This window comes from Rana temporaria, chromosome 9 (genome assembly GCF_905171775.1).
Source record: "Rana temporaria chromosome 9, aRanTem1.1, whole genome shotgun sequence".
Classification (NCBI taxonomy): Eukaryota; Metazoa; Chordata; class Amphibia; order Anura; family Ranidae; genus Rana; species Rana temporaria.
Window position 1 is genome coordinate 162,036,930 of NC_053497.1, and position 26,826 is coordinate 162,063,755.

At 43.3% G+C, this 26,826-nt stretch overlaps 1 protein-coding gene across 4 annotated transcripts in view; it reads left to right on the plus strand.

Moving 5' to 3' along the window:
* The window catches only part of RABEPK (Rab9 effector protein with kelch motifs), a 342,909-nt gene that overhangs the window by 110,261 nt on the left and 205,822 nt on the right, over positions 1-26,826 (plus strand). For all 4 annotated transcript variants that reach the window (XM_040324880.1, XM_040324881.1, XM_040324882.1 and 1 more), the window contains exon 3: positions 9,755-9,912. In XM_040324880.1, coding sequence (XP_040180814.1) covers positions 9,755-9,912 — 158 coding nt within the window. The remainder of the gene's footprint in view (positions 1-9,754; positions 9,913-26,826) is intronic.

Sequence of the window (26,826 nt, forward strand, 5' to 3'; positions counted from 1 at the left end):
GCGTCTCTTGGGGCCTCTGCCACCACTTCTGGTGGCTTTTTAATCCGGTGTATCCTTTCAAACTTAATTTTCCTTGGGGCATCTTTATTTCCCAGCATATGACCGAAAATCTCGTCCATTTGTTCTTGTAAATTATCTTCTCCTTGTTGTTCCTGTATGCCTCTGATCCTGATATTCTTTCTTCTATTCCTATTCTCCTGGTCCTCTATTTTATATCTCGCATATCTCTGTTCTTTACGTAAGTCTTCCACTTGTTTCTTTAACTCCTTTAATTCTGAATTTTGACTATCCATTCTTTCTTCTACTTCCTCCACTCTTTCGAGCATATGTTTCATGTCCTCCCGTAAGCTGTTTATTTCCCCTTTTATAGAGGATTCCAGTCTAAGTTCCATACTTGCTAGCATTTCTGCCATCTCCCCTTTAGTTATTTGTTGCTTTTTTTGTCTTGTTTCCATTTCCCTGTCGTCCTCTAATTCCTCTCTCAGCAAACTGGCCGAATCCGTTTGTGTTTTAGAGCCTGCCTTATTACCAGGGCTAGCTTTTCCTCCCTCCTGTACTATATATTTCCTTATAGATCCGGGGCTCGCACTCGCTCTAGGTATATTTGCCGCTGCGCCTCTCCCCGATCTTCCCCTCATTTTTAAACTCATGCACAAACTAATCTGTATGTACTCCTTTAATCGAGGGGGACTAGGGATGATGAGGGGTGTGCAAGCCTGGTGTGCAGAGTTAGGCCTCCCTACGGTTAGTCTAAGTAGCCGCTTTACCTTCTCCCAGTCCCTTCGTTACTGCTAGTGCTTGTACACTTGTACACAGCACTGAAGATTACACAATACTGCAGCAAATATAAGGATATATATGATTATAAAGACGGTCTTACGATGATTTGCCAATAATTCCAAAGGGTAATGATATCAAGATCGCAATAAAGATCAATAAAAATCACCAGATATACTCAAATATCACCACAAAGAGCCACTTAGCAATTGGGTATAGGTGGCCGCTTAGCAGTTTGATAATAATATAATGATGAAAATAATATAAAAAGATAGTGTCACCGAGAATATCAGCTATGATTTTGAGTATAAACTTAGATAAATGACTGGTTGTGTAATCTGCTTGCACCTATCCACAAAAGAGATAAGATTCCTTTCCAGCAAGGGGCAGGGTGGATCGATACAAAATGTTCCGTAAAACTGATCGGTACGCAGCCATATGGATCAGTGCGGATCAGCACAATGCAGCATGATATAAACAGTGACAAAATCCAGAAGCCCCAACATAAATAGGCCGCGTCTCAATTGTCCGTGGTATCTGTCGCAATCTGGCTATGAGCCTTTACGTATCTTGGGCAATATCTTAGTGTTTAACCAAACTTGCAGTGCTCTGTCCTCAATTAAAACAGGTACAGACAGTATCAGACAATATCAGACAGTCAGTTTTACTCTAAGCTTCTGTTTCGCTTGCAATTCATGCGTCTCTCTGGGTATACCCGTGGCTTTAGTAGCAATAGTTGCAATTGCAACAGGAGTGGCAACAGTAGCGCTTTACTGAGCCTAAACGTTCTTAAGCAATAGTCTACATATTTGTGTTCAGCAATACTCTGCGATGCTCTGTCCAAATTGTTGCAGATATCCGACAGTGTCAGACAGTCAGTTTGCGCAAGACTTCTATTTTATTTACACTTGGCTTAGAATGTGTTCTTTAGTGCTCCGAGATATTAGATCTTCATGGACTTCATGAATCTCTCTAGGTGAACCAATGCCTGGCGAATGGGAATATGGCAGTCGACCGGCAAGGGGCCGGGGGGCCAGGAAATATCACCTGGCGGCCCCCAACCGTACTCCCCCCCAGCCCGGTCGACTACCCTCCCCGTATATAGTTTCCTATAGTTAGATAATACTCATAGGTCTCACACAGCCCCGCATTGGCACTACCGCTAAACTCTAAATAAAAATCCCCCCGAAGACGGGTGAAACCACTGCGGGCGAAGTGGATGTGTGGGGTCCCAGGAGCTGTGCCCACATGCAGACCCTGGATACAATAAGCCCGAAGCCGAATTAGCAGTGAAGCAGCTTATGGTTTGGGATGGGAAAAAAAAAAAAAAAAACAACAGGACGTGCTGATATGCTGGTATATGTAGCACTATGTCTATTGCACTATGCACTATGTCTATTGCCTGGTGTACGGATAGAGCAGGTACATGGGATACAACGTTAGGCAGAGTTAGTTAGTTTACCATGCGACACATCATACTGATTATGCAATTATGCAACTTCGGATAATTATTCTGATTGGCTTATCTGATCTGATCTGGTATCTTGTCCTTACGATACCCGACAGCAACTTCAGCGTGGCGGCTCCTGGCTCCCGGCTCACTGCTCACGGCTCTCCCAACTTCTGGTCAGCCTCTGTCCCTCCGTCCCGCTCTGCCCGAGAGACCGAAGCTCGAGAACCCGGTCGCTGTGGAGAACGAGGAGGATGCATCACCGTGCAGCACCGCAAGGACGCATGGACTGGATGGATGGCGGCGGCGTTAGATCTTCATGCCGCCCGGAGGTAAGAAGGACACGCTCAGCAGCAGCAGCGGTGTCTCTGCTCTCTCATCAGGCCCCTCCCTCTGTGACGATCCGGCCGTAGCCCATTGACTGCAATGGTGGTACCTTTGTGAGAAAAACGTAGTGCAAATGGAAAACTCCAGCGATATGGGATGTGGTGGTGTTGGAGTATCAGAAGATGTGGTTTCATCACTTTTTGTTTGAGAAGAGTTTGTTGTGAGAGGTCCTGGAAAATTTGATAGCAATGTCCTTAAAGTCAGTGCATCCTTATTGTGGGCAGCTTCCATCAGTTGTTCCTTGGTGCGGAAATAATGAAGCTTTATAACGATATCTCTGGGGGGGCATCTTCTTTTTTGGGAGTTAAAGTTCTGTGAATTCTGTCCATCTCCAGGCGCTCAATGGGTATTGATGGGGAAAGCTCCTGAAATAGCACAGTTACTGTGGATTGTAGATCTATTATCACCTCAGGTATACCACGGATACGTATATTGAATCTCCTGGCTCTGTTCTCAAAATCTTCCAGGCGTGTATAAAGGGAAGAATTTTCTTCCTTAACCACTTAAGGACCGCCTCCTGCACATATACGTCGGCAGAATGGCACGGCTGGGCACATCAACGTATATATACGTCCTGTACTTGTACCCAGCCGTGGGTCGCGCGCTCTCGCGACCCGGTCTGAAGCTCTGGGACCGGGACCTATCCCATATTTTGTAAACGCTATAAATTTTGCGCAAACCAACCGATAAACGATTATTGCGATTTATTTTTTACCAAAAATAGGTAGAAGAATACGTATCGGCCTAAACTGAGGAAAAAATAATAATTTATATATGTTTTTGGGGGATATTTATTATAGCAAAAAGTAAAAAATATTGAATTTTTTTTTAAATTGTCGATTTTTGTTTAAAGCGCAAAAACTAAAAACCGCAGATGTGATCAAATACCACCAAAAGAAAGCTCTATTTGTGGGGAAAAAAGGACGCCAATTTTATTTGGGAGCCACGTCGCACGACCATCTGTTAAAGCGACGCAGTCCCGAACTGTAAAAACACCTTGGGTCTTTAGGCCTCATATTGGTCCGGGGCTTAAGTGGTTAAGGGCTTCTGATTCATCTGTATGAGTAATAGTGATATCATTTAGTTCTTCCTTTTTATGTTCCAGCACTGATGTGCAGTGTCCCACCTCACGGATTTCCCTTGTGAGTTTCTCAGTTATAGTATTTGAGGTATTTTGGAGGGCTTTTTGTAAAACTCTCTCAAACTGACTAAGAAGATCTGAGCCTTGAGGGATATTCTGTAGAGTAATATGTGTTAACCCAAAATGATAATCTGGGTCAATAAGTTGGGAGGGAGAAGAATTAGAAGAGTTCCTCATATGCTTCTGTTTCTGAGGTAATGCAGAGCGAGAGGGTGACACTGCCGACATTTTAGATGCAGTTTTCAGCTGTACTTCTATGCTTTAAACTGGCTTTAGTTTAGCTTTTATACATACTATGTCCGTGTGCCCAGCAGTCTTGATGACAGACAGGTTACCGTGGAGATGCTGTATTTGACAGTGACTTGGGTTAATGAGGCTATATTCGTCCCGGTGAGAGCGGAGCTCTAAGCAGCCATATCTGCTCAGCCATATCTGCTCAGCCATATCTGCTCAGCCACCTCACACATGCTCCTTCGACGTGACTGCTTTTTCTCATGGCCTCTCAGATACCATCATAGCTGAGATAGCAGCCCAAGATATACCCACTGATTTGGAGAAGTTAATCACATTTGCCATCCTTAGAGAAAGACTCTTTTAAGGAGTGTTTGCGGAAGCCTCCTGTACATTTGTCTCCAAGCTTTGCAGTCCCACCCTTGCCTCCCTCACCTCCCATTCCTCCTGGTACCAAGTTGGGCAGTGTGGGTGAACCCATGCAATTGGGCGTCACACGTCTCTGCAAATAGGAGAACCTTTAGGAGGAGGGAGAGATTGTGCTTTTATTGTGCCCAGGCTGGTCACTTTTTTTAAGTCTTGTCCTACCCTTCCTAGGAACGCCCAAACCTTGAGGTCCTGTAGCGGACAGACCTTAGGTGGCATTGTTTTGTCCTCAGTTGTTCAGAAGGATAAGCCCCTGGTTCCATTTTTCCTATCTTGATCTGAGTCATCTGTCGAGATACAGGCTCAAATCAACTCTGGGCTCCAATCAACATGAGTTTGTTCCATTGTCCATGGCCGTAGGGGCTCTTCACCATGAGATAATCCAATTTCAAGTAATTTCCTCACCAAATTTTCTAAACCCTCTTTTGATTGGCTTTGTGCTGAGGTTCTTTCCTGGTCGCCACAATGCAGCAAGACATGTTTTCAGAAGGTGGCCAAGGTCCTGTGCACCTCTTCACTCTCCTCCCTGCCGGAGGAGTACAGCAATTTTAGCGATGTCTTTGACAAAGGTCAAGCCAGTAGTTTGCCTCCACACCGGTCGTATGATTGCACAATTGACCTTTAACCTGGTGCCATACCCCCTCGTGGCCAGGTTCACCCCTTTTTCTCGGAGCATAAGGCCAGGGAGGAGTACGTTGCAGACATACTTTCTCAAGGATTCATCTGCAAATCCTCGTCTCCTGCTGGTGCTGGTTTCTTCTTTGTAAAGAAGAGTGGTGAACTGAGACCTTGTATTAACTATAGGGGTCACAATCGTTTAACAATTTAAGAATGCTTATCCAATTCCGTTGATTACGGAGTTATTTGACCACCTCAAGCGAGCAACCGCTTTCGCAAAGCGGCCATTATGAGTACCTCGTAATGCCATTTGGCCTTTGTAATGCCCCAGCAGTTTTCGAGGAATTTATCAACAATGTCCTCCGAGATTTGTTGCAGTTATGTGTGGTGGTTAATCTCAATGATATCCTCATATTTTTTAAGTCCCTAGAGAGCCACCACAGACGTCTTTCGTGTGCTTCAGAAGCTGAGAGAAAAACAATCTCTATTGTAAATTGAAGAAGTTGAGTTCCATCGTTAACAGTTTAAATTCCTGGATTATGTAATTTCCACTGCTTTTTTTCCGATAGACCCAGAGAAACTTTCTGCAGTCCTACAGTGGTCCCGACCCATGGGTATACGCTCTCTGCAACGTTTTCCCTGTAGCTTGTACTTTTCCAAGAAATTGTCACCTGCGGAATACAATTATGAGATTGGGGACAGAGAGTTGTTAATGATCATTTTAGCTCTTAATGAATAGAGGCATCTCCTTGAAGGTACCACTGTTCTCATTCATACTGACCATAAGAATCTCACATTCTTGTCTGAGGCTAAACTCCTCTCTCCCAGATGGGTTCTTTCCTTGTCAAGCTTCAATTACATTCATACATTAAGTTTCATTCTTACCTGGTACTAAGAATGTAAGGGCTGATGCTTCGTCACGACAATTTTTTAATACAAACGTTTTATTTATTGAAGAAAAACAGTATTATCTACAGAGGCCGGGTCCCCGATCGCCCCGGGAACCTCCCTACTTGCCACTTCCCTTTCCTCTTTTCGTTATATTGTCACCAAAATATCCAGGCACACCTGGCTGAAATCTCCCAATAACACACTGTGGTTTAACCCTAATCTGCAGGAACTATACTCCCTTCCTGATCCCAATCGCTGGTAATCCAAGGGGGTTAAATATTTATGCCACCTGTACAATGCTCAGGGCTTTAAATCTTTTTCTCAGCTACGTTTAGATTTCGATTTACCAAGATCGTACCTATTTTATTACTACCAGCTCAGGCACGCTATCCATGCCCAGTTTGGCTCCCTGGATGATCCCACTGACCTGCCCCCATTGGAAAAACTGCTCAGACAGCCAGATCCCACTAAACTTGTCTCCAACTACTATGTAGCCCTAATGACTGACTTTAACCCCAGGTTTCACAAAGCTCAGGTAAAATGGACCTCTCTGGACATCTCCCTGGTAGACGAGGACTGGTCAGAATTTAGTGATACGTATAAAACCTCTGTTATTGCTTTCCGGGACCGCATCATACAGGTCAATAATTTTCCATTAAACCCACCTCACTCCGGCTAGGTTACACAAGATGGGTCTCCTGCGCTCAGCTGCCTGTTTTCGCGGCTGTGGCCGGGAGGCCGATTTCTTGCACTGCTTCTGGACATGCCCGGCACGTTCACGTTCTGCGCATGCGCATAGGGGCGGGGGACACACGATCACGTGACGGCGCATGCGCCATCCGTTCAGACCTTCATTTGCATGAGGTCACGGTTCATTTAAATGTATCACGCCCACTTCCTTCCTACTTTCACTTACGCCGACGAATTTGCGCTGCGCCGGCGCAAAAATGAACGCTTCTGATTCGAGAATACGGAGCTTGCCTCTCTAAGTTACGACGGCGTAGCGCATCAGAGATGCGCTACGCCCGCATAAAGATGCGCCGATGTACAAGAATCTGGCCCTTACTATTCTCCCAAGGCTGTTGATCACCCAGGGAAGAATCAACTCTTTTGGACCATTTCTCAACAATTCTGGTGGCCTAGACTACGAGCTGATGTAGCCGCCTTCGTACCTGCTTGTTCCATGTGTTCTCAGAGTAAGACACCACAACATCTTCCAGTGGGCTTCTACAACCCATACCCAATGGAGAGAGGCCTTGGACCCACCTGTTCATGGATTTCCTTCTGGAGTTACCTAACTTTCAGGGCAACACAGTTTTCCTTATGGTGATTGATCGTTCTTGAAAATGTCTCATTGCATTCCACTTAAGAAGTTGCCCTCATCTAAGGAACTGACTTCTATTTTTGCTCAGGAGATCTGTTGCTTTTATGGGCTACCCAAGGTGATCGTCTTGGACAGGGGCAGTCAGTTTGTGTCCCGGTTCTGGCAAGCCTTTTGTGCACAGTTGGGAATTCACCTTGCTTTCTTTTCTGCGTATAACCCACAGGGTATTTGGGCCGCAGAACGTGCCAACCAGTCTTTGGAGCAGTTTCTACATTGCTATATTTCTGACCATCATAACATCATGTCAGACCTTTTACCGTGGGCGGAGTTTGCTCACAGTAGTGCCTTGAATTCTGCTTCCGTATTGTCCCTGTTTATGGCGAACTGTGGTTTCCAACCTTCCATGTTTGACTAATTTGTTCCGCAGAGCATTCCTGCGTTAGAGGAGCATCTCCATGGTCTTCGTTCTACTTGGGCACAAGTCCAAGAGGCTTTGCAACATGCCAATGATGGGTACAGACTCCATGCTGACCACAGACGCCTGCCTGTGCCTTCCTACCAGGTTGGGGACAAGGTCAGGGTCCCAACCTCCGACTCTGTGTTCCCTCACTAAAATTTGCACCTCAGTTTATTGGGCCTTTCCGTATTCTCCGCAGGATTAATCCAGTGGCTTACGCTTTAGACCTTCCTTCGAATATGTGTATCTCCAATGTACTTCATACGTCCTTATTAAAATCTTTGGTCTGCAACCACTTCACCACCTTGGTGCCACGTCCTCACCAAGTACAGGTTGAGAACCACGAGGAGTAAGAAGTACAGTCCATTGTTGACTCTAGTTGGTTTCGTGGGTGCATACAACACCTGCTTCATTGGAAAGGGTACGGTCCGGAGGAACGCTCTTGCGTCTCATCCTCAGACGTACATGCCCCTGTCCTCCTCCATGCTTTCCATAGACATTTTCCCCTCAAATCTGGTGGTCCTCTATGTGGGAGGGGTCGTTGAGTAGGGGGTACTGTCAGGGCTGGGCTCAGCCCTTCCTTCTCAGTGCAGTCCGATCATCTGTCAGTTAATTGCCAGCTCTAATCTTTCCACAGTGACTCACCTGGTGATGATATCCTGCTTGTCAGTCCTGCTGGCTACTTAAGCTGCTCAGTTCAGGTCCTCTCTGCCTTTGTCTGGTCAAAATATCAGAGACTTGCTTGGCTGACGTCCCTTCTGGTTACTGATCCTGCTTGCTGCTCCGCTACGCTGATTCACCGGTTTCCTGATTTCCTGGCTTGTCCTGAAGTCCGGTTACCGAATACTGGCTAAGTTTTGACCACATTTGCTGTTTACCTTTTTATTATTATTATTATTATTATTATTATTATTATTATTATTATTATTATTAAACTAGTGTGATTTTTACAGCACTTCTGTCTCAGTCTGATTCATGGTTTCTGACAGTTATTTTGAGGGGATACTCTGTACTTTTAGATTGTAGAAAAGTTGTATTGCTTCAGTGTTGTCACATGAAAAGATATAATAAAATATTTACAAAAATGTAAGGGGTGTACTCACTTTTGTGAGATACTGTATGTGAATATTTGTTTTTGAACTAGATGATTGATCACTGTTTGGATTTCACTGTCATCTTTGTGGTTAAAACGCAATGGCCCGGATTCAGATAGAATTGTCTATCTATGGGCGGGCGTAACGTATCGCAGATCGGTACGCCGCCGTAAATTTGGGGAGCAAGTTCCGTATTCAGAAACAACTTGCGCCCTAAGTTACGGCGGCGTAACGTATGTGTGTCGGCGTAAGCCTGCCTAATTCAAATGTGGATGATGTGGGCGTGTTTTATGCATATTAACTGTGACCCCGCGTATTGCGCCGTTCATGAAAAAATCCCAGTGCGCATGCTCGAAATTACGCCGCAAATCGTCAATGCTTTAGACGTGAACGTAACTTACGTACAGCCCTATTCGCGAACGAAACATTTTAAAAACTCAACGCGGGAACGACGTCCTTACTTAACATTAGCTACGCCTCATATAGCAGAGGTAACTTTACGCCAGAAAAAGCCTAACGTAAACAACGTAAAAAAAATGCGCCGGCTGGACGTACGTTTCTGAATCGGCGTATCTAGCTCAATTGCATATTCCTTGCGTAAATATACGGAAGCGCCACCTAGCGGCCAGCGTAAATATGCAGCCTAAGATACGACGCTGTAAGACACTTACGCCGATCGGATCTTAGAGAAATCTATGCGTAACTGATTCTCTGAATCAGTCGCATAGTTACGACCACGCACACTCAGAGATACGACGGCGTATCCGGAGATACGCCGTCGTATCTCCTTTCTGAATCCGGGCCAATGTTTTCTTCTCATCACGTGTATTCTTACCATCATACATAGCATGGCCATTTATTTTCTCTTGTTACTGCACAGTTTGTCTGACTGTTTTTGCCAGCTGCTAGTGTTTTCACCTACCTGTGCGATTTTTAACATAGTTACTTTGTCTTGTAGGTATGCTTTTGAACCTGGTGGAACTGCTCCAAGTCCACGAGTTGGTCAGACATGTATGTATTTACCTGCAGATGAAGACAGTGGAAAAGGAAAAATTGTTATTGTTGGTGGAGCTAATCCTGGATGCTGCTTCTCTGATGCTCACGTTCTAAATCTAGGTATTACAGATAGCTAATGCTTCTTTTCAAATGCATATGAATTTTTGGTAGTAGCATTATCTGTGTTAATATCTTTTTGTCATCTCCAGCCACAGAGACTAAAGGCCATGCTAGACAGGCAATTATGCTGCTGGTGACACATTGCCAGAGTCAGAATCACAGATGAGTCTTCCATTTGCCACATAAAGTCACTCCCTCTCTATCCTGGAATGCTGCAAAATCTCACATGCTAGTGGGAGCAACATCTCACTAGGCTAACCAGTGACAAAGCAAATCCACAGCAAAAAGAAAATAGGCTTCACGTGATCCTGTTGCTGCTGGATTGTTGCCGCAGGCAGGATCAGGCCGAACACAACTTGTTGTTTTGTGCAAGCCTCTCTACATTTCTGAAATTCATTCCATACATCGTATGGCACTCTTAGCTCTTGAAATGTTCAAACACCTCTTCAGAAATCCTACTATATTCTATACTATATAGCAGCGGTCCCCAACCTTTTTGGCACCAGGGACTGCTTTTGGTGCAGCCAATTGTTTCAGGGACCAGGGGTTGGGGGGTTTCACAGAGTCTTACAATCCTCCTTTATATCAGTGTTCATGCTCCCTTTAAATCACAGTTCCGCCTTTAAAACTGTCACACAGTCCCAAGACTGCACTGTAAAGGACTGCACTAACAATTCACCCCTTGCAGTCATGCCTCCCTCCCCCATTACAATGCCTCTTGCAGTCTCCTCTCCCCATCCCCAGTGCAAGGTGACTTTGATATAAAGGAGATTAGTAGGTGGATTCAGAAAGCCCGCCCTAACTTTGCAGCGGCGTAGTGTATCGTGTTTACACTACGCCACCGTAAGTTAGGGAGGCAAGTACATGATTCACAAAGTACTTGCCTGCTAAGTTACGGCGGCGTAGCGTAAATGCGGCGGGCGCAAGCGCGCCTAATTCAAAATAGGCTGAGGGGGCGTGTTTTATGTTAATTTTGGTTGACCTGACGTGATTGACGTTTCTTTGGAATGGCGCATGCGCCGTCCGCCTACATATCCCAGTGTGCATTGCGGCAAAGTGCGCCGCACGGTCCTATTGGTTTTGACGTGGACGTAAATGACGTAAATCCCTATTCACGGATGACTTACGCAAACAGCGTAAAATTTTCGAATTTCGACGCGGTAACGACGGCCATACTTAACATTACTATTCCAGCTATTTGATGGAATAACTTTAGGCCTGATAATGCGTTACGTAAATGGCGTATCTGTACTGCAGCGGCCGGGCGTACGTTTGTGAATAGGCGTAAGTAGTGATTTACATATTCTACGCCGACCGCAATGGAAGCGCCACCTAGCGGTCAGCCTAAAAATTACACTTTAGGATACGACGGTGTAAGACACTTACGCCGCTAGTATCTGAGCCTAATTTAAGCGTATCTGGTTACCAGAATACACTTAAATTAGCGCGGGCGCACATTCAGACTTAGGCTGGCGTATCTACTGATACGCCAGCCTAAGTCTTTCTGAATCCACCTACAGGGCTACAACTAATGATTAATTTCACAATCGATTAGTTGGCCGATTATTGTTTCGATTAATCGATTAATAACTTTAAAAAAAAGGAAATTTTGCGGCAATTTGCATTTTTTTTTTTGGGCCAATTTGTTTGGCAGATTTAAAAAAAACGTTTTGTGTTAAAAAAAAGTCCTTGCCCTTTCCAAATACGCAGCAGCTCAAAAAATCATGGATGTGAATGTGTCCCATAGGAAACCATGTAAATGAACTGTAGTGTGTTTCTGCAAAAAGCATCATAAAACGCATGTGACCCAGGCCTGAGATGTTTAGTAACATAATGGGGTTATAAAAACAGAAATTCGTACAAAAAGAGGAAATAATCACTACTGTAAGGGGTTCATTTTTTACTGTGGGACAGTGAAAGTAATATTTACAGTAGCGATTTGCTATTTTTCTACTATAAAGGGCTAATTTTAGTTTTTTTTCAACCCCATTATGTTACTGGCCGCTTAATCGAATTATGAAAATGGTAATCGATTAATTTCATAATCGATTAGTTGTTTCATACCCTAAAAGAGATTGCAGCGCAGTCCCCTTTATATCACAGTGCCTCCATCAACCACAGTCCCTCCATTACAGTTGACCTTGCAGTCATTCCCCCCTCCCCCATCAGTGCCCCTTACAGTCATGGCCCCTCCATCACAGTGCCCATTGCAGTCATGGCTCCCCCTTTTTTCTCTGCCTCCCCCTTCAGCTCCCACACAGTGTCCCTTCCAATCTCTGCCTCCCTTGCACAGTCTTACCTTCTGCAGGGCAGAGGCATTTATCAGCCTGTGTCTATATTCCTTGGTCTCCTGTCTGGCTGCCTATGTCATCCTCTCAGCAGGGCAGGGGGCAGGAGGAGCTGACGAAGGGTGGAAGCTGCCAAAAATATCATGTTAACAAGCAAGATGATTACCCGCTTGTTAATGTGAAAAGTCTCCTGCTCAGTCCTGATTTGCAGCTCCTGCAGACCTGGGAGAATAGACACAGTCTGATAAATGACACGGCCACTCACCTCCTGCTGTGCGGTGGAGGCCTGCTTATCAACATGCCATAGACCAGTACTGGGCCGAGGGTTGGGGACCCCTGCTATATAATGATTCGGCTTTACTTTCCCCTCCTTTGCATGACAAGACAAACACTAACATTATATACTGTAGCTTACTATTTCCTTTACTGCTTATTTTGCACCTTTTATTCTCTAAACCAGGTGTAGGCACCCTTAAAGAGGTGAAGATCTACCTGAACAACCCCTTAAAAATTGTCCACATTTTGTCATGTTACAACCAAAACTGTAAATGTATTTTATTGGGACTTTATGTGATAGACCAACACAAAGTGGCACATAATTATGAGGTGGAAGGAAAATGATAAATGGTTTTCGTTTTTTTTTTACAAATAAATATGTGAAAAGTGTGGTGTGACTTTGTATACAGCCCCCTGTACTCTGATACCCCTAACTGAAATCTAGTGGAACCAATAGCCGTCAGAAGCTCTCAGAGGTTTGTTAGAGAACTTTAGTACATGTAACAGCACTGGTGAATGGAGTCAACAACAACTGCGGTTAGCAAGGATTTCAATGCACTTCTTTATGTGACAACTCAGTATTGTTGCGGCTGGAGCGGTGTTGCAGCATCGGGAGCGATGGCACCAATATCAGTAGCGTGGCCAATATACGGCTGACAATAATAGAACGCTGTCTGTGTACCAGGTGAATGCCTTTTATAGGCAGGAGACAGGTACCAGACAGCTGTGACACATTCGTAGTGTTTTGAAAGAAGCGCTGTATGTGCGGCGCACTTCCGTGTTCCACGGTGGAACGCACGGGCGCTGCACGATGAGGTCATCGCACGGTCGCTGTAATGCGTTCCAGTGTGGAACGCATTACAGGAAATAACAGGCGCGCAGAGCGCCTGTTACAGTACCCCCCTCTTAAGGGATACCCTCCTGGGGATCTTAGTAGGCGAAGGCTTATGAGGATATGTAGAATGAAATTGACTACATAAATCGGGTGCATGCACTTCCTCTGAATCTTCCCAAGAATCTTCTTGTGTACCATAATCCTTTCATCTAATTAAATATTGTAGACGTCCTCTTCTTTTTCTAGAGTCTAGAATTTCTTCAACCTCATAATGTTCTTTGCCCTGAACTAGGATAGGTGCAGGAGGAGGATTCCTACCAGGAAATTGGTTAGGTCGATAGGGTTTGAGAAGAGACACATGGAATGAGGGATGAATGGTAAGTTCCGGAGGGAGAGAAAGTTGCATGGTATTTTGGTTAATAACTTTAGAAATTGGGAATGGACCAAGAATTTGTTTGGCGAGTTTCCTCGATGGTAAATGCAAACGTAGGTTTTTGTTGAAAGCCATACTTGATCGCCTACTTTGTAAGATGGTGCAGGTCTATGCCTAAGATCATAATAGACTTTTTGGAGATCTTGTGCTTTGAGATTTTGTTTCAAAACTTGTAATACGGATGAAAGGGTAGATCAATAATCATTTGTTGAAGGAACATTTGTAAGTAGTTAAGACTCTGGTAGAATATTGGGATGGAACCCGTAGTTTGCATAAAAAGGGGAATAATGAGTAGAGGAACTAGTTGAATTATTATAAGAGAATTCAGCAAGAGGAAGAAGAGTAGACCAGGTATCCTGAAGATGGGAACAATAACATCTGAGATATTGTTCAAGACACTAAGAAAACTGGGGTTGGGACTTTAAATGAGGTGTATGAAAAACACACGCCTCCATCCCTATTGAATACAAAAAAAGGGGGGTTTTTGGGACTTTAAATGAGATGCGTTTTTAAACAAACAGTAGTATAAGTAAAATAGTAAACGTTTATAACCAGGCTCATACATACCACCCAAACAGCAAGCCAAATTCAACTGTCTAACTGTATATGTTAAAAGCAGAGATTGGTTGCACGCATTTGCAAGTACATGAGTAAGCTGCAGAGCCCGCGCCAAGGCTCTCTGCGATCTGCAGTCCTAACTAAACTTTTGAAGTCTCCTCAATGGAGGCATGTAAAGACTAATGGGTAGATGGAGGACAGGTGACTAGGGGTGTGTCCCCGCCTCCACCTATGCTTGGTATTGTGGTGAAGAGCACTGGAAAAAAACGCATAATAGTATAAGGGTATCAGCAAAACGCATCTCCATCCCTATATGGTACAAAGAAAACTGGGGTTGGGACTTTAAATGAGGTGTATGAAAAACACACGCCTCCATCCCTATTGAATACAAAAAAAGGGGGGTTTTTGGGACTTTAAATGAGATGCGTTTTTAAACAAACAGTAGTATAAGTAAAATAGTAAACGTTTATAACCAGGCTCATACATACCACCCAAACAGCAAGCCAAATTCAACTGTCTAACTGTATATGTTAAAAGCAGAGATTGGTTGCACGCATTTGCAAGTACATGAGTAAGCTGCAGAGCCCGCGCCAAGGCTCTCTGCGATCTGCAGTCCTAACTAAACTTTTGAAGTCTCCTCAATGGAGGCATGTAAAGACTAATGGGTAGATGGAGGACAGGTGACTAGGGGTGTGTCCCCGCCTCCACCTATGCTTGGTATTGTGGTGAAGAGCACTGGAAAAAAACGCATAATAGTATAAGGGTATCAGCAAAACGCATCTCCATCCCTATATGGTACAAAGAAAACTGGGGTTGGGACTTTAAATGAGGTGTATGAAAAACACACGCCTCCATCCCTATTGAATACAAAAAAAGGGGGGTTTTTGGGACTTTAAATGAGATGCGTTTTTAAACAAACAGTAGTATAAGTCAAATAGTAAACGTTTATAACCAGGCTCATACATACCACCCAAACAGCAAGCCAAATTCAACTGTCTAACTGTATATGTTAAAAGCAGAGATTGGTTGCACGCATTTGCAAGTACATGAGTAAGCTGCAGAGCCCGCGCCAAGGCTCTCTGCGATCTGCAGTCCTAACTAAACTTTTGAAGTCTCCTCAATGGAGGCATGTAAAGACTAATGGGTAGATGGAGGACAGGTGACTAGGGGTGTGTCCCCGCCTCCACCTATGCTTGGTATTGTGGTGAAGAGCACTGGAAAAAAAACGCATAATAGTATAAGGGTATCAGCAAAACGCATCTCCATCCCTATATGGTACAAAGAAAACTGGGGTTGGGACTTTAAATGAGGTGTATGAAAAACACACGCCTCCATCCCTATTGAATACAAAAAAAGGGGGGTTTTTGGGACTTTAAATGAGATGCGTTTTTAAACAAACAGTAGTATAAGTAAAATAGTAAAATAGTAAACGTTTATAACCAGGCTGATACCCTTATACTATTATGCGTTTTTTTCCAGTGCTCTTCACCACAATACCAAGCATAGGTGGAGGCGGGGACACACCCCTAGTCACCTGTCCTCCATCTACCCATTAGTCTTTACATGCCTCCATTGAGGAGACTTCAAAAGTTTAGTTAGGACTGCAGATCGCAGAGAGCCTTGGCGCGGGCTCTGCAGCTTACTCATGTACTTGCAAATGCGTGCAACCAATCTCTGCTTTTAACATATACAGTTAGACAGTTGAATTTGGCTTGCTGTTTGGGTGGTATGTATGAGCCTGGTTATAAACGTTTACTATTTTACTTATACTACTGTTTGTTTAAAAACGCATCTCATTTAAAGTCCCAAAAACCCCCCTTTTTTTGTATTCAATAGGGATGGAGGCGTGTGTTTTTCATACACCTCATTTAAAGTCCCAACCCCAGTTTTCTTTGTACCATATAGGGATGGAGATGCGTTTTGCTGATACCCTTATACTATTATGCGTTTTTTTCCAGTGCTCTTCACCACAATACCAAGCATAGGTGGAGGCGGGGACACACCCCTAGTCACCTGTCCTCCATCTACCCATTAGTCTTTACATGCCTCCATTGAGGAGACTTCAAAAGTTTAGTTAGGACTGCAGATCGCAGAGAGCCTTGGCGCGGGCTCTGCAGCTTACTCATGTACTTGCAAATGCGTGCAACCAATCTCTGCTTTTAACATATACAGTTAGACAGTTGAATTTGGCTTGCTGTTTGGGTGGTATGTATGAGCCTGGTTATAAACGTTTACTATTTTACTTATACTACTGTTTGTTTAAAAACGCATCTCATTTAAAGTCCCAAAAACCCCCCTTTTTTTGTATTCAATAGGGATGGAGGCGTGTGTTTTTCATACACCTCATTTAAAGTCCCAACCCCAGTTTTCTTTGTACCATATAGGGATGGAGATGCGTTTTGCTGATACCCTTATACTATTATGCGTTTTTTTCCAGTGCTCTTCACCACAATACCAAGCATAGGTGGAGGCGGGGACACACCCCTAGTCACCTGTCCTCCATCTACCCATTAGTCTTTACATGCCTCCATTGAGGAGACTTCAAAAGTTTAGTTAGGACTGCAGATCGCAGAGAGCCTTGGCGCGGGCTCTGCAGCTTACTCATGTACTTGCAAATGCGTGCAACCAATCTCTGCTTTTAACATATACAGTTAGACAGTTGAATTTGGCTTGCTGTTTGGGTGGTATGTATGAGCCTGGTTATAAACGTTTACTATTTTACTTATACTACTGTTTGTTTAAAAACGCATCTCATTTAAAGTCCCAAAAACCCCCCTTTTTTTGTTCAAGACACTGGTTTACTCTTTCTGTATGTCCATTTGTTTGAGAATGATATCCACTGGAGTATCTATGGTCTATTTGGAGAATATGACACAAAGCCTTCCAGAATTTGGAGACAAACTGAGAACCTCTGTCCGAAACTAGACGGGGACTCCATGTAATTTGATAACATGATCCAGTAAAGTTTGCGCTGTTTCTTTGGAAGAAGGCAGTTTCTTAAGAGGGACAAAATCAGCCATTTTAGTGAGCATATCAACTGTTACCATGATGGTATTATATCCATTAGAAGGAGGTGATTCTACAATGAAATCCAAAGACAATGCTTCCAAAGGTTTTGTAGGAATAGGCAAAGACATAAGCAATCCATAGGGTGGTGTCCTTTCATGTTTGGATCTTATACAGACCTCGCAGGGGGATACGTAATCTTTTATGGTGCTAGTCATGTTAGGCCACCAGAAATTATGTTGGATAAGATCAGTGGTTTTCTCTATTTCAGGATGACCAGCTAGGGGAGCATCATGTAGCACTTTCAATATATGGATAACCATAGAAGGAGGAACAAAAAGTTGAGTATGCTTGTAAAATAAACCTTCTTCATCTTGAGTTAACCCATGAGGTATTATAGGTAGGTAGTATCTTGCAAATTCAAACTTTGTTTGAGTAACTGGTTTTAGATTGAGATTAGCAAGTATAAACTTATGAGAAGGTATAAGAGGGGATGGAGGAGGAAGTTCTTCAACAGGTTCTGAAAGTCTAGAAAAATAATCTGCTTTTCCATTTTTTGCGCCAGACCTGCAGGTAATCAAGAAGTAAAATCTATCAAAAAAGAGACTCCAATGCAGCTGTCTAGAGGAGAGGGTTTTGTTAGATTTGAGGTATTGTAAATTACGATGATCAGTATAAATCATTATGGGATGTAATGATCCTTCTAATAAGTGTCGCCAATTCTCCAAGGCGCATTTAGTTGCGAGAAATTCTTTTTCACCAATAGGATAGTTACATCCAGCTGTATTCAAGGTTTTTGAGAGAAACGCAACAGGATGAAGAAGAGAATCGGGAGCAGAACGCTGAGAAAGGATTGCGCCTAAAGCGCATTGTGACGCATCGACTTCCAATACAAAATTATAATTAGGATTGGGAAGTTGCAGGATTGGGGCTGTGGTAAAGCGATGCTTTAATTGTTGAAAGGCATTTTGGGCAGCTTTTGACCAGGTGAATTTAACCAATGAGCTGGTAACTTGAGTAAGTGGTTTCACCAATAGGGAGAATTTTTTTATGAACTTCCTGTAGAAATTGGCAAAGCTCAAAAAACTCTGTACAGCCTTTCTACTAGTAGGTATAGGCCAGTTCGAAATGCAAGTAACTTTGGACTGATCCAGAGAAATGACAAAGCCAAGGAAGGAGATTGTAGTTTGTAGTTTGTTCAAAGTCACATTTCTCAAGTTTGGCGTATAAGGCATGAGCTCTAAGTCTTGCAAGTACCCATCTGACATGTTTTCGATGTTGCATCGAGTAAATGAGTATGTCATCCAAGTATACGACTACGCATATGTTGAGGAGGTCTCTGAAAATATCATTCACAAAGCTTTGGAAGGTTGCTGGAGCATTACACAACCCAAAAGGCATGACAGTATATTCGAAGAGTTCATAACGTGTGCGGAAAGCGATCTTCCATTCATCACCTGATCTAATACGAATCAAATTATAAGCTCCTCTAAGATCGAGTTTAGTAAATACGGTAGAAGCCTGTAGTCTTTCGATCAATTCAGGAATAAGTGGAAGAGGATAGCGATTTTTCACTGTGACTTTGTTCAAGGCTCGATAGTCTATGATAGGTCTAAGGCTACTGTCTTGGTGACAAAAAACATACCAGCACTGGCAGGAGAAGTAGAAGGTTTAATGAAACCCTTTATTAGATTATCTTGTAAATATTTCTTTAAATGTTGAAGTTCAGGTTGAGAAAGAGAATAGATTCTACCCGTAGGTATAGGGGTACCAGGCAGTAATTCAATGGGACAGTCATATATCCTATGAGGAGGCAATGTCTCCGCATTCTTCTCTCTGAATAAATCAGAAAATTCAAGGTACTGAAATGGTATCTCTTGAGGGGCAAGATAAAGCAGTGGAGCAACTTGATAACAAGTCTTTTTACAATATGGTGAATGCAGAAGTACAGTTGCTTGATCCCAGAGAAAAGTAGGCATATGCTGTTTAAGCCAAGGTAACCCCAAAACAACAGGGAATAGTGGAGATGGAATAACATCATAGGTGAGAAATTCACTATGGTTATCTCCACAAATTGTCAATAAAGGTTGGGTTTGGTACAATATAGGTCCAGAAGCAGAAGTTGTTCCATCGATAAATCTCACAGAAAGAGGGGACGACTTCTTCAAGTGTGGAATTTTTTGTGAAGAAACAAGGCCTGCATCGATGAAGTTACCACATGCGCCTGTATCCAACATAGCCTTGACAGGAATACTAACTTGATCCCACTATAACATAAGAAGTAAAAACATTTAAGGAGCATGTTTAGAAACAGAACGAGACAATTTGCAAAGGTGAATTCGCTTACGTTCATCCTTTTTTACAAGAGGACAAGAAGAGATGGCATGTTCCGTTGAGGCACAATAAAGGCAGAGATTCAATAAACGGCGACAAAGTCTTTAAGATGATGTAAGTGGGGCATGTGCAGTTCCAATGTCCATTTTTTTATCAACGGGAATCAAACTCAATTTTTTAGACATAGGGGCAGATGTAATTGGACTTGATTGACGTTCAGCTTGTCTCTCTCTTAACCTACGATCAATGGTGATGGAATGTTGTATGATGTCATTTAGAGTAAGAGGGAGATCTGACCGAGCCAATTCATCCTTAAGGCCCCATACACACGATAGAATCCATCCGCAGATAAATCCCAGCAAATGGGTTTCTGCGGATAGATTCTATGGTGTGTACACGCCAGCGGATCTGTTTCCGCGGAGAAATCTCCTCTGGGATGGATTCCAGCAGATCGGATATTTGCTGACATGCACAACAAATCCATCTGCTGGAATCCATTCCAACGGATGGATCCGCTCGTCTGTACAGACTTACCGGATCCATCCGTCCAAAGGGATTCCCCGCACGCGTCGTAATGATTTGACGCATGCGTGGAATTCCTTATATGACAGCGTCGCGCCGTCGCCGCGTCATAATCGCGGCGACGGTGCGACACGTCATCGCCAGAGGATTTCCACGTGGATTTCATGGCGATGGTGTGTACACTCCATCGCATCGAAATCTGCGGAAATCTTTGAGAGGATTTATCCGTGGAAACGGTCCGCTGGACCGTATCCGCGGATAAATTCTCTCGTGTGTATGGGGCCTAAGTGGTTCGGAAAGGCCAAGGCGAAATTGGTTACGCAGTGTGACATCATTGCACTCAGTTTCAATAGCCCACCTCTGGAATTCCGCAATGAAATCCTCAACTGTTCGTCTACATTGTTTGAGGTTCCTAATCGCATTTTCAGCAGTAAGTTGCTTATTGAAGTCATCATATAGCAAAGATATAGTTGCTAGAAATTGTCGACAGGAGTTTTGGATTGGATCCTCTTTTTCTAGGTAAGTATTTGCCCAAGCACAAGGTTCACCATGTAAATAGGATATAAGGGTGAGCACCTTAATCCTATCATTGGGAAAGTGCGAGGGCGGAGTCCAAACATTAATTTACAGGCATTAATGAACTCTCTATAGGTCTTTCGATCACCAGAAAAAGTAGGAGGTGGTATAACCTTAGGTTCAGGGGGGAGACAAGGTAAATTCGGGGTAAGGGCAACTAAATCTTGCAAGGCCTGATTTTCTGCTTGTAGATTTTGTACAGTGTGAGCGAGAGCGTCTAGCCTCTGAGTAAGGGTGATAACTTGGTTTGCAAGTTCCGCTGGGTTCATGATATGGTTCTATTATTCTGTAACAGCACTGGTGAACGGAGTGAACCACAACTGCGGTTAGCAAGGATTTCAATGCACTTCTTTATGTGAAAACTCAGTATTGGGCCCCAAGCATTACTCCACACAAACATGAGTTTGGGGGATCTCTACATCATCTCTCTGTCACATAAAGAATGGCGTTGAGCTACTAAGGATGGACGCATTACAACATGCGATCAGAGCTTAACGTTTAAAATTATCTACTGTATATACTTTGGAGATTCCAATACACCTCTATAAGCAAGTGATTATCAGTACGGGACCCCAGGCGTCACTCCACACAAGTTTGGAGGTTCTCTACATCATATCACTTAAACGTATATGGATGTATTAGGCCACTAAGGGAGTTGGTATGAAATACCATCAACCCTTCGCATAGAAAAGTTAGCGAGAACATGTTCAAATTAGAACAGGGCCTATAAGCATTTTATACTTATGACAAGCACGTAGTAAATATGAGTTGTAGTAATAACTAATAGTTGCATATGAGAGGCAATATAGCTCAGGTACGTTGAGAGTACACGTAGTAATTAGGAGTTGTAGCGGCAACTAATAGTTACATATAAGAGGCGAATATAGCTCAGGGTATTTGAGTTTAGTTGTCCCTTTAAGATATTCCTTAGCAAACAGTCCTTTAGCACAACCGTATATCCCAAATAGTATGTTAATAGTCAGAAGGCATGATAAATAACGGCAATTGTATGGATGGAACATAAGTAGCAGATCTTCCTATAGCACTAAAAGTGACACAATAGCTACTTATCCGTTTGCAGGCTTCAGTGTAGGCAAGAGGGATTCCGTGGCGAAGAGTGTGTTCAGCAAGAAGGCCTCAAAGGTTGTCCCCAGCAATGGCTCTCTGTTGCAGTAGAAGCAATAGCACTAAAGTAGTAGTTGCGGCTGGAGCGATGTTGCAGCATGGGGAGCGATGGCACCAATATCAGTAGCGTGGCCGAGCTACGGCTGACAATAATAGAATGCTGTCTGTGTACCAGGTGAATGCCTTTATAGGCAGGAGACAGGTACCAGACAGCTGTGACACATTCGTAGTGATTTGAAAGAAGCGCCGTATGTGCGGCGCACTTCCACGGTGGAACACACGGGGCACCGTGCGATGACGTCATTGCGCGGTCGCCGTAATGCGTTCCAGCGTGGAACGCAATACAGGAAATAACAGGCGCGCAGAGGGGATACTTTTCTTGAGCAGGGACAGGGAAGCTGGTCAGATTTGATAGGAAGATGGATAGAGCCAAATACAGGGAAGTCTGCAAAAGACTAGAGACTGGGTCGGAATTTCACCTTTCGGCAGGACAACGACCCTAAACATACAGCCAGAGCTACAATGGAATGGTTTAGATCAAAGCATATTCATGTGTTAGAATGGCCCAGTCAAAGTCCAGAACTAAATCCAATTCAGAATCTGTGGCACGACTTAAAAATTGCTGTTCACAGACACTCTCTATCCAATCTGACAGAGCTTGAGCTATTTTGCAAAGAAGAATGGGCACAAATGTGACGCTAGATGTGCAAAGCTGGTAGAGACATACCCAAAAAGACTTGCAATTCTAATTGCAGAAAAAAGTGGTTCTACAAAGTATTGACTCAGGGGGGCCGAAAACAAATGCACACCACACTTTTGTCTATGTCACTGGCCAGCTTGGCGAGATGTTGCTCTCCCACTAGCATGTGAGATTTTGCAGCATTTCAGGATAGAAAGGGAGTGCCTTTATAGGGTTAGCTGCGCTTTGCCATAGATTTCTATTATTTCCTACAGCCGTGGTACACTTTCTGAAAGTGCACCAAAACTCCTGCATTTAGAAGACACACCAAACCCGCAGAATATAATGAAGTCTATGGCTAAGCGCAACAAACCCGCAGGAAAGCTGTAGGCATACTGCACTGCACCAGCGATGTGGGTAAACCACAGCACATCAGTGTGAAACTAGCCCTATACTATTATGCCCAGTGTATTGCTTCACACTGCCCTAAATATCTATTCATTCCTGCTGTTGGCACCACTCTGGAGACTGCTAGCCAGGATAAAAGATGGGAGTGCAGTTGGTATCACTTTGCATGGGACAGGAACCAGCACTACAGAGGAGGCACTGGCTTATGCGGCCCTTGTTCACTACTACAGCTCCAACTTTACAAAAAAGCAACGCTCTATGGGTAAAGTCTCAAGTTGCATGAATTACATTTAGACTGATACGCCGGCGTACTTTCAAATTTCCCGCGTTGTATCTTTGTTTTGAATCCTCAAAACAAGATACGACGGCATCTGGGTTAGATCCGACAGGCGTACGTCTTCGTACGCCTTCGGATCTTAGATGCAATACTTCGGCGCCCGCTGGGTGGCGTTCCCGTCGATTTCCGCTTTGAGTATGCAAATTAGCTATTTGCGACGATCCACGAACGTACGAGCGGCCGTCGCATTTTTTTACGTCGTCTCTAGTCTGCTTTTTTCGGCGTATAGTTAAAGCTGCTATTTGGTGGCGTACTCAATGTTAAGTATGGCCGTCGTTCCTGCGTATAATTTTAAAATTTATTTTTCGTTTGTGTAAGTCGTCCGTGAATCGGGCTGGATGTAATTTACGTTCTGGTCAAAACAATGACGTCCTTGCGACGTCATTAAGCGCAATGCACGGCGGGAAATTTTACGGACGGCGCATGCGCAGTTCGTTCGGCGTGGGGACGCGCTTCATTTAAATGAAACACGCCCCCTACTCGCCGATTTGAATTACGCACCATTACGCCGCGAGAGATAGACTACGCTGCCGTAACTTACGGCGCAAATTCTTTCTGGATTCGAACCAAAGAGAAGTAAGTTACGGCGGCGTAGCGTATCTCAGATACGCTGCGCCAGGGCAGATCTTTGTGAATCTGCCCCATATAGTTTATAGATAAACAGTCTCTGCACAATTCTCTGTGGGACTGTGGGATGTTGAAACATATGCAGCAAACAGTCATGTAGCATAAAAGCATCAAAACGAGTGATGTTTAATTTTTTTTTTAAAGCAAATCGGTACCACACCTTTTAAACTGGGTAAGAGAAAGGTAGTATAATTTAGGTGGCTTGTTGGCGAGATGTGGGAAGTATATACCTTGATCACATGAGGAGTGGTGTCAGCCTGGTGGGTTCCGGTCACATCTGCTATGTACATGTCACAACACCCGATATCTGATCAAATCACATTGCCTATTACTCCCCCTACCACATCCCCCTAATATTGATCTTTTACTAATGGATCCAATAGCACCATTGGAGCCATGTAAAAATAATACACTGTTATAACATCAAATAAATATAGCCCTTTATTTAGGGACCTAGATGTTTACATCAAGGAGGGGGCTCGACCCAGGAGGAGCAGGGGTCCCAATGGTCCCCCCACAGTTACATATGATACTAACAACCTATCCTCGGTTGACGAGAATTTTTTATTCCAATCTCCAAAGGGAGTTGCACAACTAAAAGAAAATATTAAAACTAGACGAGGTGGAAGCGGAGGAAGACTAAACAAAAAAGAGACACCATTTAGAAGACAGTACCATCAAGATATATAACTTGTCCACCCATACCCTCGCACCTGCCGAACTTCTTTTTTTTTTTTCACTCCAGACTTCGCCTACAAAGGGCCTCGCCAACAAAGGACAAGGAGACTTGCTCACGGTACAACCGCCCAAAGCGTCTCTTTTATGGCTTCGCATCATATGTGGTTATTTCTTTGTAAAATATTTGTTTTCCTCTTTTTGATATATTTATATTCTTTTCTGGTGCAAATGCAACGTTTATCCTTTTTTTTTTTTTTTCACAGCCATTTATAATCGTACACTTTTTTTTTTCCCTCCTACCCGGATCTGTGTGCCCTATGCTGTTATCGTTTCTTTTTATTTTCTCACCTGTCAATAACTGTCATGCCTTGTACAAATTTTTCAGATGATTTAAAAACTTTCCATATCTCCCACACCGCTCTGTATCTGTCCTCACCTCCTATCTCCCCTCGAGCGAGGTACTCCATTTCTGCTATGTAATCGACCCTCTCTATCCACTCTTTTATTGATGGCCTTTTTGGGTGTAGTCAATTTTTTGGAATTAGGCCCTTTGCTGCATTTAGCAGCACCAGGACCAGAGTTATTCCATACTGTTTTTTTTACTTTATTTGTTCCATGAAATAAACAAGTCATTGGGTTACGTAGGATCTTCTCCCCTGTTATTTCTTCCGTATATTCTAAAATTTCTTCCCAATATTCTTTTATTCTCGGGCAGTCCCACCAGATATGCATTGTTGTTCCCTTTTGCTTACAATTCCTCCAGCAGAGGTCTGAATTGTTTGAGTGTATTTTACACATTCTTACTGGGGTCAGGTGCCAACGCACCATACACTTATAATTGGCTTCAATATTAGTTATATCTGAAGCATAGTTATACACTGCACCTATCATTTGTGAGTCGTCTATCTTTTTGCCCATATCGTTTCCCCATTTTTCTACAAATGGCAATGTCTCCTGGGCCTCAAAATCTGTTTATATTCCATATACCGATGATATACCATGTCTCAGTGGCTTATCTATGCTACATATCTTTTCTATTGGGTTTAATGTTTTGTTGTCCCGAATCGGCTGTGGTAAAGTGCTCACAAAGTGTTTCAACTGAAAATACTTCCAATCACTCAAGTGTTGATCCCCTTCTACCGTTTTTATGTCCTGTCTTGCTTTTATTTTTTCCCCGTGTGACGATATCTTTAAATTTTTTCCCGCCCAATTGCTTTCCCAACCGTGTCCTATTGCCTGGTGGAAAAAAGTCTGTGCCTGCTAATGGAGTCAATGGGGAGTTGTACTCCCATTTTTCCCTTCTAAATACTGTGTCCCATATTTTAAATACATTTTTTGTTATACTGTCTATCCGTGCCCAGTTTCCTAATTTTCGGTGGTATCCAAACATTTTTATTTAATTGTGTCATACTTAGTGAACAAAATTGGCCAGATAAAGTTTTTCCACTGTAGGTGTGATCTTAATTCCTAAGTATGTTATAGATTCTTTTTCCCAAGTAAATGGAAATTCTTTCTGTAATTCTTCCGCTTCTTTTTTGCCTATACCCAGATTCAGGATTACCGTTTTTATCGGGTTTATTTTAAAATTAGAAAGTTTGCCGTATCTTTTTATTTCCTTTATAACATTGGGCAATGCAACTCTAGGTTTGGTCAAATATAGGAGTATGTCATCTGCATACGCCGCCTCCTTGTGTTCATCGTCGCCCACTCTCACCCCCCCTATGTCCGGATTTTTACTAGTAGTGGTTCCAGTGTTACATATAGGAGGGGCGAGAGCGGGCAACCCTGTCTGGTTCCATTTTTCATTTCAAACACAGACGACACACTCCCATTGACCTTCACCCTAGCCGTCGGATGGCTATACAGATTCCTTACCCACTTCATAAATTTTGGTCCCAGCCCTATGCTTCGTAAGGTATCCATCATAAACCCCCAGTCGACTCTGTCAAATGCTTTTTCAGCATGTATTGACTTGAGTACGACTGGGGGTTTCTTTTTTTTTTCTTGCTGTAATAACAGTATGGTCCTTATGCTATTATCTCTCCCTTCCCTGCCGTTTATAAAACCTGCCTGATTTGTGTTTATCAATTCGGACATTAAACTTTTTATCCTTGTTGCCAGTATTTTTGCATATACCTTTAGATCGGCATTCAACAATGCTATTGGTCAATAGTTGGAGCACAAAGTTCCATATTTTCCTATTTTAGGTTCAATAAGTTTTTATTGTCAATT